This window comes from Herpailurus yagouaroundi, unplaced genomic scaffold (assembly GCF_014898765.1).
Source record: "Herpailurus yagouaroundi ecotype Mexico unplaced genomic scaffold, PumYag 200, whole genome shotgun sequence".
In the NCBI taxonomy this organism is placed as follows: domain Eukaryota; kingdom Metazoa; phylum Chordata; class Mammalia; order Carnivora; family Felidae; genus Herpailurus; species Herpailurus yagouaroundi.
Genome location: NW_024412431.1, coordinates 4,229,915 through 4,245,804, shown reverse-complemented (window position 1 = coordinate 4,245,804; position 15,890 = coordinate 4,229,915). Strand labels below are relative to the sequence as shown.

Sequence of the window (15,890 nt, the reverse complement as noted above, 5' to 3'; positions counted from 1 at the left end):
TCCAATGACCATGACCATGACTTCGTGTCTTATGGCGGATGCAGATGGGAAGATGGCATGAAGAGGATGGAAAGGGGAAAAGAACTCAAACCATGAGAAAGAAGGCAACAGAGAGCGCGAGACGGAGAAAAGTGAGATGGGCCGCCCCTCCCACTGCTGACCAGGAAGTCCTGCCAGCCCCCAGGGCGCCCAAAGTGCTGCCCACCCCGCTGCCCGAAGACGGCACGCTGCCCACCCTCCACCTCTCCTGTCCTTCGCGCGTCGGGTCTACCTTGGGCCTCTCAGCTCAGATTTTCTTTTCCCTTTGACAAAATTTGTCATTGGTTAAAAGAGAGAGACAGAGAGAGAGAGATGAAGGAAGCCAAGGCCCAGAGCCCGCCCTTGTCCTTGGAACATTCAACCTGGGGAAGGGACAGGGATGGGAAGGGGGGAGGAAAAGAAGGAGGAACAACGAGAAACCAAATGTGAGACTGAAGGGGAGGAGGTCAGGGGCTGGCCTGCTGTACCGTCAGAGGCCCACGGGCCCCCCGAATGGAGGTGAGGGCGCAAGGCCAAAAGGGGATGGTGGTGGCGTCGCCTTGTGGTCACATTTAATTTTTTTTTTTTTTTTTTTTTTTTTTTTTGGTGTAGCGGGGCACAACGAAACAACAAAAATCAAAAAACAAAAAAAAAACGAAAAATGAAAAAAAAACAGCAATCAGGCATGAAGATGGCATGGCTGCGCCTCCCACCCCCCTCCCACCCTGGCCAGCACCCCTGGCCTGCGTGCCCCACTGTGCTCCCCCTCCCGCCCCCGGGAGGGGCCTGGGCCGGGGGGAGGGGGGGGGGGCGCCCCGGCTGGGAGCCGCGGGTGGGCAGGGGGGGGGCTTGTGGGGTGCTGGCTGGTGCAACTGAGGCCCAGGAGGCCGTGACTGGGGGGGCTCAGCTCTGCTCTTGTCCGGGTGGGAGGCTCCATGGCGCTCTGGGTTGGGGTGCTTTGGCGGTGGGCGGGGCAGGGGTTTTTCTTTTTGCAGTGGAGACTGTTTGGATGGGCCAGGGATGCTGGGCGTTGTGGTTTCGGTTTCATCGTCCACTTACAAGGTGATGGAGGAGTCAAGGCGGCGCCGTCTGGGGCAGTGCTGGTGGATTTGGAATCAGGCATAGGAAGGGGCACAGGTCTGGCCACTGGAGGCGGCGGCGGTAGCAAAAATGACCCCGGGACTTTGCCCTGGCCGCTACCGTTGGGCTGCGAACAACATAAATAGAGTGACGCATGAAGGCACATCACACACAGACACACGCTCCCCTGCGCGGCCACGCCAGCTCGCTCCTGAGAGCGGGCGCTCCCGGTAGAAGATGCAGGATGGGGTCCTCTCCTCCGGGGCACAGGGTGGGTGAGGGTGTGAGGCTTCTATTTGGTCTCTCAGGTGTTTCTCTCTTTTTTTTTTTTTTTTTGTGGTCCTCTTTTGAAGTTGAGGGAGGGACGAAAGGGGGCGTCCGACGAGTGGTCTGTTATTTCTCAGGGAACATGTTTTAGGTACTAAAACATGTCACCTAGCCATATAAGCGGCTGCGCCTAGAACTCTCACGCTCTTGAAGACCTTCTCCCTCAGCAGGTAAGATGCGCCAGCTCGCCCCCACCCCACACACACTGTCCCCGGAAAACACACGCATGCCTCCCTCTGTGGGCCCCCGGGGTGGGGCCGGCTGACCCAGCCAAGAACTACAGGCCCTCCAGCGTCCATCCCACATCGCGGCCTGGGGAGATGCTGGGCGCTGGGGGGCTCGCCCTTGGCTCCGGCAGCCTGAGGATCCCGGGGTGCCGGCCTCTTCTCTACAGAACGGCCCGAGAGGAAAATCCATCGCTGCTCAGGTTCCCACGAGGCTCTTTGAGAGGACTTCCGTGTCCAGTGCCCTCGGAAGCCTGGGCTGCCCGGTCACCAGGTCCACTCCTTGTCTTTCTTCCCTCTCTGGCGCCTCAGATTCAAGTTTCCTCCCCAGACCCGGACGTGGCCTTGGGTGCGTCAGCCTCTGGGATTCAGGGGGCGAAGGCACCACAGGGAGGGGCGGAGCACAGCTTCCCTGGAGAGGCCTCCCTGGAGCTCCGGACACGCATCTCCCACCGCTCCGGGCGGCGCTCTCAACCACCACCTACTGCCTGGGCTGGGCCAGACCTCTGGGTCCTGAACGGGCCCTTCTCCCGAGGGGCGATGTTCTGCCACCCAGCCACCCAGGTGTGAGACCTTGGGAGCTTCCTGCACTCCTTCTTCTGCTGGTGGGAAGACCCTGTGGAGTCCACTCCCTTGATGTCTCCAGCCAGCCCAACTTCTGTCCTCCCTGGTTTCACCCGGACTAGGACAATGAGACTCCCAAGGGGTCTCCCCTATGCCAACGGTGTACTCGTCAGCCCAGGGTCTCGGCCTAGCTCTGTACGAGGCACTTGACTCACGTTCCGTCCAATCCTCAGACCCAGTAAGGCAGCACTTTTTGCTTGGGGCAGGGACGGTGCGGTGGATTCTGCCCCGGCAGGGGACGCTGGCAATGTCTGGAGACATTCTGGGTAGCAAAACTTGGGGAGGGGGGTGCTGCTGGCATCTGGGGGCCGGGGCTGCTCCTACACACCCTGCAGCCCACGAGATGGCCCCCAGGATAAAGGCGCAACGATCCAATCGTTAATAGTGTCACGGGTGGGAATCCCTGATGCAAGGGGAGCTCCATTCTCCCCCCTTTCACAGCTGGGGAAACCGAGGCTCTGTGCAGCCAAGCGGTTTCTCCAAAGTCACCCAGCTGTAACTGGTGAGGCCTGAAACTCACAACCGTGTCTGTCTGATTCTAGGGATCCCATAGATTCTTTCCGGCAGGCTCATCCCAACCCTCTTCTCCAAACCCAAAGGTTCTCGGGCTTCTCCCCTTGCTTTCCACAGCTCTGACCGCGTGTAACACAAAATACAAGCTCCCCAGTTGGGCGTTCAAGGCCCATGTGGTGGAGCCCAGATGGGGGGTCTCCACCATTCATGCCCCTACACTCCCTTCCCGCCACGTACGTCCCACTGCCGACCACCTGGGGTTTCCGGAACACAGCCTGAGCAGGAGTTGCACACGCGCTCCCTGCAGAACGTCCTGTCTACAACACCCCTTCCCACGCCCTTCAAGGCCTGCCCAGAAAACACCGTCCCCGACGTGGGGCCAGCCAGATACCCTAAGCCACCATCCATCTCTCTCTGCCCCTGTTTTCTTTTCTTTTTTTTTTTTTTTAATTTTTTTAATGTTTATTTATTTTTGAGACAGAGAGAGACAGAGCATGAACGGGGGAGGGGCAGAGAGAGAGGGAGACACAGAATCGGAAACAGGCTCCAGGCTCCGAGCCATCAGCCCAGAGCCCGACGCGGGGCTCGAACCCACGGACCGCGAGATCGTGACCTGAGCTGAAGTCGGACGCTTAACCGACTGAGCCACCCAGGCGCCCCTGCCCCTGTTTTCTAAGATGCTCTTGACCTCCACCGGAGCCTTTGAAGTAGGCTGCCTCCCAGGCTCCCCAACAAGCCTGCGGACTACCACCTCTGCGTGGCCCATGCGGCACCTGTCAAGTCCCACTGACTGAGTTGAATCCACTCGTCCTTCCGGCCGCACCTTAAACCGTCGAGCCCCATGGCTGACTCGTGCAGGCCATACCCTTCTGAACTCTGGCTGTTCTACCCACTACCCTTCACCTCTGATGACCGACACCAAGGTCTAACACCATCCCTCCATATGGTTCCCTTGACTTCATCTTTTCTGCGCGCTCAGAGGCCCCTGACCGAAGCAAGCCGGGGCTGCTGGTCCCTGTTTGTGTCCTGGGCTGGAGACCCTTTGTGCCAGGTGTCATTTCAGAAACAGGCAAAAGCACAGGCCAGAGGGCAGGGGTCTCCAGCCCTACAGGGGTGAGGCTGAAATGCACACGGCATCTGCCTTTCCCCATTTCTACAGCCTATCTTGTGCCTATCCAACATCAGGGCAGGAAACAGACAATCCCAACAGAGCACAGCCTCACTCCTTCAGGCCAGGCCATCCTGAGCTTGGGCCCCCAAGGAGCTGGGACACGTGGCCTTCCAGGCAGCCCTTGCTCCCATAGGGTGGCCTGTGCCTCCTCCTAGTCCTCAGACCCTGTCTCCCCTCAGGAGGATCTAAATCGTTAATCGCACTTGATAAAGCCAATCCCAGCCCCATATGGCCGGACGCTGAAAACCGCTGATGTACGACATGTAGTTTCTGGAAGCTACTTCCAACCGGGCTAGGATGTCTCAGCTCTGATTGGGGTACAAGTTGAGGTTTTAAAATCTCAAGGTCTTGTGATTTTGTGGTGCCTGAAAACCTCAGGAGTTAAAAGCTAGAAGGAACCTGGAGGCTGGGATAGGTCTTCATTCTCCTCTGACAGGTGAAGACGCAGGCCTGGCTGCTCGGGCGCTGCTGGATGAGGCCGAGCTACGACCAGTCTTCCCGCCTCCCAGACTCACGCCATCCCATCAGGCCCCGTGACCTCTCCATCGCGTTCGCTTCGTCGTCTCTTCTCTGCCAGAAAATACAGCGAACCAGGCATCCTCCTTCTGCCCTTTGCGTCTCCTCCGAGCGGCGTCGCCACTTGGCCTTGGCCGTCAGTGATTTGGCGCTTTTCAATTAGGGGCTCGCGCTGTGGTCCGAGGATGAACACAGGGGTGCCTGGAACCCTTCTGCAAACGGTTAACATTTCTGGGTGCGTGTATTTTTCTGCAAAGATGGTCTGTAACTCCAGATTCTCAGAGAGGTGAGGAACTTACTCCTTCAGGCTTTAGATCAGTGAGTCTCAAAGTGGGGTCGCCCGACCAGAAGCAGCATCCCTGGGGAACTTGGGGAGAAGTGCGGATTCTCGGCCCCACCCTGGACCTGCGGAATCAGGATCAGGCGAGGCCCGGGCAGCTGTGTGTTAGTGGGCCCTAGAGGTGAGTCTCTTGCATGCTAAGACAGAACTATTGCTCTGGAGGTAGCCACGGAACAAGTGCAGCCTGCTACTGCCACTCCCTGTCACCAGGTCAGCTGCGGAGTCTGGGGCCTCTGGCTCTGTCCTCCTCCATAGCCTGGTGACGTCTCTAGCCTCCTCTCAGAAGCTGAGCCCCATGGAGCAGGCTCACTGAAGGCAACCCTCCTCCCTACCGCCCCCCTCCCCACCCCAACCCCGGCTCTTGGCACAACGGGCCACAGGAGGAAACCCAGAGAGACTCCCGAGCCGGGCTAGCCTCTCTGTTTAACCAGGGTGACTGTTGGCCCTCCTGTCTGCAGTGTTTTATCCACGGAGCAAGCATCTGCCTTGAGAGGAAAACTTCTGGACCCGGTGAGCGCTTAATCTTGAATGGTCAAGTCAAGGGAGAGGCTCAGGACCCAGCCAGCATCAGGATGCTTAAAGAGGGACTGACCCATATTCTCGAAGGTCCTGTGGGTTTAGGTTTGGCTCTCTGGGCTAAAATGGTCCTTCAGGTCAGTCTCATTTTGATTCCAAACCCCAGCTGCCTCTGTGGGCGAGAAGGCAGGCAAGGTGGAGCTTCTGGCCTCTCTGATCCATAATCCAGACCCCAGGCCTCTTGGACACTGGGACATAGGCTGGCGGCTCCCGCAGACTCGGCCGGCATCTCTGAAGGAGGTGTCGTAGCTGTCGGGGGTCATGGCCACTTCTCCCTCCATGCCCCTGAAAGTGGACAGAGCTTGTCCAGAGAGGTGGGTAAGGCTCCGAATGTGCTAAGGAGCTACAGAGCCAGCAAGAGAAGACCTCACAGGGAAAAGGGGAAAAGGGAACAAGGAAAGCAGAAGGAGGGAGAACAGGAGGCGGAAGAGGACTGGCTTCCGTTCTGGACAGCGAGAGCGAGGAGGCCGAGCTGTAGCCCTGCCCCAAATCAGTACACCAGCACTTAGAAAATGCCCACTCTGCACAGGGCGCCCCGAGGCAGCACTGGGCTGAGTCGCCAAGAGCCACCCACGGCTCTCCCCGGGCTGCCTCTGGCACGGGCTTCTGAACGCCTTTCCCCACCACGGCCCTTTGAGCATCCCCACCCCCACCCCACCTGACCTCTCACAGCAGGTTTCCAGCCTGGACCAGTGGCAGGGAGAGGAACTGGGCCCTCTCACAGCGCAGTGTGCTGCTGGGGCTCCAGAACCTTCGCAGAGGTCTAGAGACCACCCGTGTCCCAACCCAGAGTGGTCTCCCAGGGACTAAGGCAGAACCACTGTCCCACTGAAGGGTCACCTGTGGCCCAGCACTGTCTGGAATAAGCCCTTTGCTGAGTGGCCTTTGTTTCTGCTGGTCAGCGACTGGGCCCTAGGGCTTGCCGACGGACAAGGGCAGTGGGGCGGCAGAGCTCCATGGGGGAACCAGTGTCTCTTCTAGGCTGAGGAGTGCAAGGGCTTCGCTCCAGAACAGTGACTGGCCTGGGAAACTCTTGTTAAGAGTTCTGCCAACAGGAGACTCCGAACAGCTCCCGTGACAGGGGGCCTTTCCTCTCCTCAGGCCTTCTCACCAGGAAACAATGATGCCCCTGGGGCCCACTGAAGTCTGGAGACATCCTGGTCATCGGGGCTGGGAGGGGGTGATGCTGCTGGCATTGAGTGGGTAGGGGCCACAGAGGACACAGCTCCACAGAACAGAGAATGAACAGCCCCAAATGCTAACAGTGCCAAGGCTGGGAAACGTTGGTCTGGAACCTACCAAATCCCTGTAGCCCTGAGGTTTTGAGAGGGGTGTTAGGAGGCAAGGAGCCCAGGTCGGGTCGGAGAGATCACGGATACACTCCTACCGGGGGAACAGAGACCAAGGGCGGGGCAAGGAGCCCGGGCAAGGTGGGCCCAGCCACTGCCCCGCCCTTCTCTAGACCGTGACAGACAGACCCCGGCATCATACACAGACCCCTGCCCCCAGATCCAGGAGATCGAGGCGTCTGGCGTTACTGGCTGTCTGCTGCTCCAGCCCCAGGAGGGCTCCTGGCTTCTGGACCCTCTCCCTGTGAGCCCCGAGACAGACGGACAGATGCAGAGATGAGCTGTGGCGGGGCTCCTGGGGCCCTCGGGACTCACCTGTCCGGTAGCCTGGCCCGAGCCGTCCGAGCACACAAACTGCACAAACTCCTTCAGCGAGTCCTGCCCGTGGTGGTGGTGGTAGCGGATGGTCGGGTGCGTGAAATACGGGCTCGACTGCTGGATGATGGACGTGGAGGGGAAGTGCAGCGCTGATGCTGTGGCCCGAGGGCTCCCTGCGTGTACATGAGTGGGAAGAGAAGGGCATCAGGGCCCAGGAGGCGGGTGGGGGGCCACGATGGGCGACAGCGGGGGGCGGGGGCCGCTGGTCAGACAGAGAGCGCTGAGGAGCCAGAGGAAAGGGGAGAATGGGGTAGGAGCAGGGCCAGGACCAGGGTGAGGAGAGTGAGAGACTTAAGGCAGCGCCTACTGACTCAGCAACCGGGGCGAGGAACATTTTTTCAACGTCCTCCGTCTTCGTCATTTACGTAATCTCTGCACCCAACGTGGGGCTTGAACCCACGACCCCAGGATCGAGAGTCGCAGCTCTACTGACTGAGCCAGCCAGGTGCCCCGAGGTAAGTAACGTTTCCTTTTTAACTGGAGAGAGAGCGTGCCTGCTTTTGCAAGCACGACTGAGGGAGGTGCAGAGGGAGAGAGAGAATCCTAAGCAGGCCCCAGGCTCAGCGCAGAGCCCGACTCGGGACTCGATCCCACGACCCTGGGATCACGACCTGAGTGGGAATCACGAGTCGGGAGGCTCAACCGACCAGGCCACCCAGGCGCCCATGAGGTAACTAACACTTCAATGCAATATTTTTAAAAAGTCAAATTGGCAAACTAGGGCTAGTCAGCCAGCTGCCTGTCTTCGTAAATATTGATTAGAACCAGGGCTGGAGTTAGAGCGACACGAACAAAGCAGGACCGTGCAAGTACAAGGCCAGCCCCGTCTTTTGTTGAAAACGTTGATATCTGTTCGTCGCGTGTTTTTCGCACTGGTTCTAATTTTTAAAAACATGACACTACGTTATCATGTGTCTCGACGGCTAGGGTTTCGGCTCCTCGTGACGTCCTGCATCCTGGTGAATGCCGCACTGGCTTCACCCCGGCCCAGGGCCCAGGTGGGAGCCTGGATGAGGGACAGAGGAGGCCAACAGCTCCTGGTCTCTGGGTAGAGACGGGGCCCCTTGCCTGTGTAGGATGAGCCCTGGCCACGCACACCCCCCCCCCCCCCCCCCCCGCTCCTGCATACAAATGACCGTGCATCTGGCCGAGGCGCCCAGGCCACGTTCTGGAGCGCTCAGCCCCACCGTCCTCGCACACGCGTCCTCCCTACATACAACTCCCACCCCAGCGCAGGCCCCGGCTCTTCCCTGAGCCGAGTCCTCCCCCTCCAGTCTGTTTCCAATCAGCTCGCTCTTGCTCTCGGTTTCATTAGGGGGCTGAGGAAACTTGGCTTCTCTCTGGAGTTCATAAAAGCGGGGCCGAGCTGGGCCTGCCGCCCTCCCGCTGCCTGTACCGAGGGCCTGGGGTCCCCGCCCCCACCTTGCGGCCACCACACCCTGCCCCAGTGCAGGCTGCCTCTGGGCTCTCAGCCAGGAGGCCCTGAGGAGGAAGCCGGGAGGGGAAACCTCACTCTTCTCTGCATCCTACAGAAGGGCCCACAAGACGGCGGGCGGGTGGGCGGGCGGACACGGGGCAGGGGCCTCTTTGTGCCAGAAGGCTACCAAGGGGGTGGGGGGCAAATGAGGGAGTGGCAAGGATGAGGACTCAGCTCCCACAACTCCCTGCCTGATTCCATCCCCTCGGGAACGCTGAGGGGTTCCCCCCGCCCCCACCGAGCCCCCTCTCCCAAGACGGAAGCAAGACAGCCCCCCACAGCAGTGGGCCTGTTCCTCTCCCTGGAAGACAACCCGGGAGCCAGCATTCATCCCCTGTGGCCCAGCCCTTCGCTTTCGGAAAAGGGCAGGGAGGGCCTCAGAAGGGAGCCCGGCTTCCCGCGAATGCTCCTGTCAACCCGGGCCCCCACACCGCCCTGGGCTGGTGCCGGGGACACCGGACCCCGACCCGACCCGGGGCTCAGCCAGCGGGCCGGGAGAGAAGAGGCAAGAGGGGGACCGAGGGAGGAGTCTGTGCTTCCCCACCCGCCGCTGGCAGGAGGAAAGACCTGGGCAGGCGCAGGCCCGAGGCCTCGCGAGTCACACGGCAAGCCGCAGGGGGCCTCAGGACGGGCCCGTGCGGCACAGCGCACCCGTGCGCACACACCCAGGCACACACGCAAGCACACACGCGTGTGAGAAGCCCGGGAACAAGTGAGGAGGTGCCGCCTGGGACGCGGGGCCCGTGCCCGTGCCCTCTGCCTACTCCGGGGGCCTGGGGCTGTCGCTCGGGGTGGCCCTAGCTCCCTCACCTGGCCAGCTGGCCCGCCGCCTCCCCCGCTGCCCCCCCCCCCCCCCCGGGGCCCGCAGTTCTCACCTGGTCTGACTCCAGCAAGCACAGGCAGCGGGTGGTGAGTGAAAGCCATGCGCGGGGAGCTGCCCTGAGAGGAGAGGGCACTGCAGAAGTCCAGCTTTCCTGACTTCTTTAGAGAAGCCGGGCCTGGGGGGAGGAATCGGCAACACAGGGCAGGTTTAGCCGGGCTGGGGTGCGAGCAAGGGAGGGCGGGAAGCCAGCAGCTAGCTCCTTCTCTTCCCAGGCCCCCTCCTGGCTGCCCCTGCCCCACCACAGCCCTTCCTGCCTCCTTTGCCCGCTTCCAGCCCCGACTGGCCAGCCGCCTCTGAAGGGAGAGGAGTGTGCTGGGCCGGGGACAGACCCGAGGGCCCATCTTGCTCTCTGCCGAGCGGATAAGTTCAGAGGGCACAGAATGAAGGGGGGGGGGGGGGGGGGGGGGGGGGGGAGAAAGGTGTGCAGGAGGAGCCCTAGCGAGCTAGGCTGAGGGTGAAGGAGACCTCAAGGAGGCACGTGCCGGGGTCTGCTCTGTGGGGCCCTGCAAGGGGGGAGGCTCTGGTAGGAAGAAGCCACCAGTCCTCAGGAGGGACCGAGGGGGTGATGCCGCACCCGACAAGAGAGTGGGGAAGGGGCTGGAGGGCCCGGGTGGGCCCCGGGGACAGAGCCGGACAGGAAAGGACTCCCCTGCCAGGGGATCCAGAGGCTGGGCAGCCCCAGGGAGGGACATTCCAAGGCTCTGCTCCGCTCCCGCTGCCAGAGATGGCATGGCGTTCAGTGGGAACCGGGGCACAGAGCTCCCCGCCTGTAGGATCCTGACGATGCCAACCAAGTTCATCTCTGAGCCCAGGGCGCACGATGTCCAAATGGTGCTAGGACACAGCAGGGCCCCTGGGCCAGGTCCTCCAGGGGAGTCTGTCTCCGGTCCTGGGCTGAGCCTTGAGGCCGTGCCCAGGGCCCGGGGGGGGGGGAAGACGGTGTGGAGACCTCCAGAGCTGCCACCTTTGAGGCAGAGAATCGGTTTGAACTGGGGGGGGGGTGAGGGGGCTGCAGTCTTCACTGCAGGAAGGGTGGGGGGAAGGGCGAACTCCCAGCCGCCAGCAGAGGCGTTATCTGGCAGCAGCTGTGTGCCACCTGATAGCTGGCACGGTGAGGGGGTGGGGAGCACCCCCACCAGCTGTGCACAGCTGTCCCCGTGGCCGCACAGCGCCTCCCCAGCTGTTCCCTGTCCTGCAGCTGGGCTGCTTAATTGGCGATTTGTCGCAGCACGGGGAAACAACGCAGCGGGGGGGGGGGGGCATGGAGGAAAAGAGGGGAAAGCGAGGAGGAGCCAGGGGTGCTGCAGGAGGATGTTGGGGGGCCGTGCGCGGCAGGACAGCTAGAAGGAGCAGACACGTCAGGCACCAGAGCAGACAGCTGAGAAAACAGAGCAGGAGCCAGGGAGGGGACATCTCCTCGGGAAGCGGGTCTGGGCAGAGGGACTTGGGGGCTGAACCCCAGGAAACAGCTGTGGGCGTGGCTCTCGAGGCGCTTGAGTCCTTGAGGGGGCAGTCCCTTAACTGAGGCCCTGGCTGGGGAGTCTTCAGGGCCTTCTCAACCCCTTCTCTCTGCCCCGGGGAAGTATCTGGGCTGTGTTGGCCCAGGCACCTGCTTGCCACGAGGGAACCCTGGGGGAGGCACCCAAAGGCCCGCCAGGGAGCTGTCCCACAGGGATGAGCTTCGCAGTGGTTACAGCCCGTACCCTCAGACACGCTCAGACCCTCCTCCCCTCCTCCCAGGGAGCTGAGAGCGGGAGCCTGTGTCTGGGCCGCGGGAAAGCAGGAGCGCCTCCCCGCCCTTCTGCCTCGCTTTCCCCCAGTTCCTACCCCTGCCCATCCACGTGGCCCATCTCTGTAGACGCACTTCTGGAAAACGCCAGGCAAAGGGACGTCGGGTCAGACCCTTCTCTTCCGGCTTCGAGAGCAAAGCCCCAGGCCTGACCACAGCAGACATGCCCCACGTACAACGCCCACACACGGGTCGCACTCTCTGGCCCCGAGAAACCCACACCTCGAGGACACACACAGGTTGTACCACCCGTGCGTCAGGCAGAAATAGCCTGCAGCCAGTCTCCTCATACATTTATATGTGCATGCGCGCGCGCACGCGCGCGCACACACACACACACACGCGCGCGCGGGAATACACATGCACACACTCTCCCTCCTTTCCATCTGGGCTCTCTGGGTCTGCTTATGCCTCCCGTCAAGACTGGAGGTGAAGGTGGGTGGGTTCACCAAGAAAGGGGTGGTTGGAGGCTATTGGGAGGACTGAGCTAGCTTCCTTTAGACCTCTGCCCTTCCCTACCTTTCCTGCTTGATTGGAAAATGATTCTGGTCATTCTTTCCTAGGCTCTGCTCCTCTCTGTGATGCTGGGCCCGTCAGACCAGTGGTTCTCAACTCAGGATGATTCTGGTCTCCTCTCCCCCTATGCCAGAGGATGTTCAGCAATGTCCAGACGTTTCTGGTCATTATACTTTGGGGAGGACGGGGGAGTTGCTACTGGCTGGCGGCTGGAGGCCAGAGCTCTGCTCAGTGCCCTGCAGTGCATAGGACGGCCCCACCACGGAGAATGACGTGGCCCCAAACGTCAACAGTGCCCGGATTGAGAAACTGCTTTAAACCATGAGGACCGTAGGAGCTAGGGCAACCCCTCCAGAGAAACAGCAGGAGACGGAGACCAAGGAGGCTCGAAGTCTGGGGCCTCTGCCTTCCTTCCACCACACCTGTGGGCTCTGCGGCCGAGTTAGCCGCAGCCCAGCTCCTCACCTCCACTCCCTCCTTTGGCCCGGTCCGCCCTCCTCTGGGAGATCAGGAGGTAGCGCCTCCCACAGCACGGGAAGCAGAGGGAGGCTCGCCAGGTAAACCGGGAGGGAAAAAGAGGCGCCAGCCGCCCCGCTCGGGGTTGGCCCTGCAGCACCCATACCTGCGTCCACGTCGTTGGGCCACCCACTGGACTGGCTGCTGCCAGCTGCTGGGGAGCGGCCTGTGCCAGGATAGAAGACATCATCGACAGGGCTCTCCATCTCGCTGTCATCGATGGACTTGGGGCGCTTGGTGGTGCTGGGGAAGAGGATCAGGCGGGACAAGGGAAGATTGACGTACCGGCACCCGAACTGCGCCCCGGTTCGCGCCGGTGACCCGCCGGGTGGGGAGCAGGCGCCTGATGACCGCAGCATTCCCAAGCACTCGCTACGTGCCTTCCCCTGAGACCAGACGGGCCCTAGAGTCCCTCGGGACCCCGCAGGTCTGCTCCTCCTCCTCGAACCCCTTCTCAGCCCGTGATACCTTCATCCGCAAACCCCCCCTCAACTGCTTCTGTGGTCCCACCTTCTATTTCCCATCAGCCCCCAGGGACAGGGCAAGTCGAGAGGCACTCTCCAGGGACAAAAATGCCAAGGGGTGCTACGGAATTCAGACATCAGGATACTGTGTTCTTTTACGTCAAAATATCACTAACACGAGAACATTATAACATCATAGTGCGATACTTTAACCAATAAAAATAAATTCCCAAAACCTCACGATGAACCAAACGTTCAAGCTTTTTAAAAAAGCACAGGGTCCCTTCCTGCCCCCGAACAACCGGCCCTGACAAGGGCCGAATGTGCCCACCTCCCCAAAACCTCTCAGCTCTGTCCGGTCCTCTCACGCCACTCCCCTGCCCAACTGAGGCCCTCCCCTGCTCCAGCCTGCTGGGAGGGCCTCTAACTGGCTGTCAGCCCCGCCCACACGTGCTGCTGCTAGGGGTACTTTCTAGAACACAAATCCCCAGCATCTCCTGCTTAAAACCTAAAACCCTTCAGTGGGTTTTACGTCTAAACACCTTCCGCTGGCCTCCAAAGCCCTCTTTGGGGGTCCCACCCGGACGTCCATCCTTGCCTGGGATAGAGGTTGCTCTACCTGGAGCACCCACCCCGTGCCTGTAACAGCCCCCGTACGTCTGGGCTCATGTCACTTGCCCAAGAGAGAGGCCTTCTCAGATCCCCACGGGGAGTGCCTTGTAGGCAGAGCTGGGCCCCGTTGGGGCTTATGTCCCCAGCACCAAATGCCCAGCGACAGCACAAAGCAGGAAGCTCAGGGGGCTGGCGGCACGCTGGGCCCGGGCTGCTCTGGAGTCAACACCCTCAACAAGGGGTGATAGCTGCCTGCAGCCCCCGAGACGGCCTGGGGATCGGAGGGGAGGGCCAGGGTCCTGGGCTCACCTGGTGGAAGGAGGGGAGGTGATGGACCGCCGCCCCAGGGTCACCTGGTTTATGTTGTAGTAGCTGGGACTCTCCAGGTCCGCCAGTGAGAAGTTGGGCCCTGATGCTGTGGCAACAGGAGCTGGGAAAAGGCGAGAAGGTGATGAGGTTTGGAAGGTGTGGAAGGCTCAGTGGGGCCTGTTTTGTTGTCACGAGCAGCTCCCCAGAAGCCTCCTCCTGGCTGGGCGGCGGGGGGGGGGGGGGGGGGCGGTCTTTGGGGAAGAGCCCTTGGTTATGATTTTGTTTTCCTCCAAAACAGTGGAGATTAGAGATAGGGCTCTCTGGGCACCTCTGCTCCACCTAGCCCAGTACCAATGGGCAGAGTGTCCCAGGAAATCCTGTCTGCCCCCTACTAGGACCCCACCAGCTGGAGGGGGACACATGGGGTCCGAATCCCCCCTCCTCACACCCCCGGTCTGCTGAACTCAGCCACGGCTGGAAGAAAGAACTCACTTACTCTGTGATACTCTCACCAGCTCCGTCACATTCCAGACCCCGGAAGTCACAAAACAGTCCTGGAAACTTAAGTGCCCTGAAGAGTGGAAAGGACAAGTGAGTGAGTCAGGCAAGGCTCGGAGGGGCTACCTGCCTGTCTCCCCAAAGCTCTCCCCACTCTTGCTTCGACTCGCTTCCTCCCAAGCCTCGTGTTCCAGACACAGGCCGGCCCTCAGGGCCCTCACGTCTACACGGAGGACCGAGCATGCTTCAGGGGAGCCCCCACCCCCTTGGCCATCAGCTGAAGTTCAGCTGAGGAACAGCTGAGTCGAGAGGAAGAAATGGGGGCAGACAGGAGGCCAGGTTGGCCAGGGTGTTGGAGGGCAGAGGAGGGCGAGGGGGGCAGGGCAGGCCCAAGAGGCCAGGCGTGGGCCAGCGGGAGTTGTGGAGGGGCACTGACCGTTGGGCAGTGGTTTGATGTCCGCATCTCCTTGCTGGTTTGAACTATCTGATTGTCCGGATTCTGCGGGAGACACAAAGGGGAGAAGAGGTCAGGATCGAAGCGCCCCACCAACGCCAGCCAAGGAGCTGCGCCTTCAGCCCTGCAAACACCTTCACAGCACCCTCTCCTCGGAGGGGAGCAGCCTGGGGGGACCTGGAGGAAGAAAGTGCTACTGACAGTGGAGCCAGACCATTCTCCGCGGCGGGGCATCCTGGGCGCCGCAGGGTGTGTCTGGCAGGAGCCCTGGCCTCCACATTCTAGATTCTAGTAGCACCCCAGTGTGCCAACCAGAACTGCCTCCATGCACACTGCCCCGTGCGCCCCGGGGGGCGAAGTCGCCCTCAAGTGGGCAGCAGTGGCTGAGAGCCGGGGCAAGGAGGGTGCCCGTGAAAGAAGCCAGGGACCGCCTCTCTGCACAGCTGGGACGAACCCCAGGGTCCCCCACCCTCCGCTCAGCCCAAGCCCCCAGAGGAGCAGCCCTGTCCTTCTCTCACTTCATTAATTACAGCCATTCCTGTCAGCCTGAACCACCCCCACCTCACCTTTATGCTTACAGGCGGTGCCTGGCAACACAGAGGGGGGAGGCTTGCCCTAACGCTGTCGCCCGCTCTGTGCCAGCCTGTCTGGGCTGTCTCATGCCCCGGTGCCACAGCTGCTCAGAGGGAGCCCCGAGACAAGGGCCCATTGTGCGGTGGGAGCTCACAGAGGGCTGGGGCAGGGTGGAGTGTGTGTGTGAATATTTTGCTGAGCTTGGGAAAGCCCCCCCCCACCCCCGCCCCCCACCCCCAGGTCCTCAAAGCTTTGTGTGCCAGGGGCACAATGGGGACCTCCAGAATGCCTGCCCAGGCACGACAGCTGGTGAGAGGGTGGCAGAGGGGGGCCAGGGCAGGTTGTGGGGCAGGAGGAAGGCAGGCATTTGGTAAAGAAAGGGCTGCTCACAGGAAGACAACATGGGGGTGGCATCAGAAAACCGTGCCCTGGTATTGGCCCGGGGCTTTGCCCAACTCTGGCCCTGCCTCCTGGGTCTCATCCACCGCCCCGAGGTCAGCCTGCTGGCCGGAGAGTCCACCCCTCGCTGGCCTCACAGCCAAGCTGTTCACACTGGGGACTGACCAGCAAGGAAGTTCCCAAAGGGCAAGGTGTGGGCCCAAGAGATTGCGGCAGGGGGCCCTGCGGCCACTCGGGAGGGATAGAGAGTGATGGCCACAGGGGCTGGTAAGAACAGCATCCCT

At 61.3% G+C, this 15,890-nt stretch overlaps 1 protein-coding gene and 1 long non-coding RNA gene across 5 annotated transcripts in view; one reads left to right on the top strand and one right to left on the bottom strand.

Annotated features, from left to right (window-relative positions):
* The window catches only part of NFIX (nuclear factor I X), a 70,080-nt gene that overhangs the window by 6,913 nt on the left and 47,277 nt on the right, over nt 1-15,890 (bottom strand). For 2 of the 4 annotated variants that reach the window (XM_040450083.1, XM_040450082.1), the window contains exons 3-9: nt 14,617-14,679; nt 14,179-14,253; nt 13,683-13,803; nt 12,404-12,540; nt 9,469-9,591; nt 7,054-7,229; nt 1,078-1,225 (exon numbers count right to left, since the gene is read on the bottom strand). In XM_040450083.1, coding sequence (XP_040306017.1) covers nt 1,078-1,225; nt 7,054-7,229; nt 9,469-9,591; nt 12,404-12,540; nt 13,683-13,803; nt 14,179-14,253; nt 14,617-14,679 — 843 coding nt within the window. The remainder of the gene's footprint in view (nt 1-1,077; nt 1,226-7,053; nt 7,230-9,468; nt 9,592-12,403; nt 12,541-13,682; nt 13,804-14,178; nt 14,254-14,616; nt 14,680-15,890) is intronic. The other 2 variants (XM_040450084.1, XM_040450085.1) reach the window with 2 other exon arrangements.
* LOC121014064 (uncharacterized) lies at nt 10,742-13,001 on the top strand. The gene is made up of 2 exons (XR_005783029.1): nt 10,742-11,504; nt 11,829-13,001. It is a non-coding gene; the product is annotated as an uncharacterized LOC121014064 (long non-coding RNA).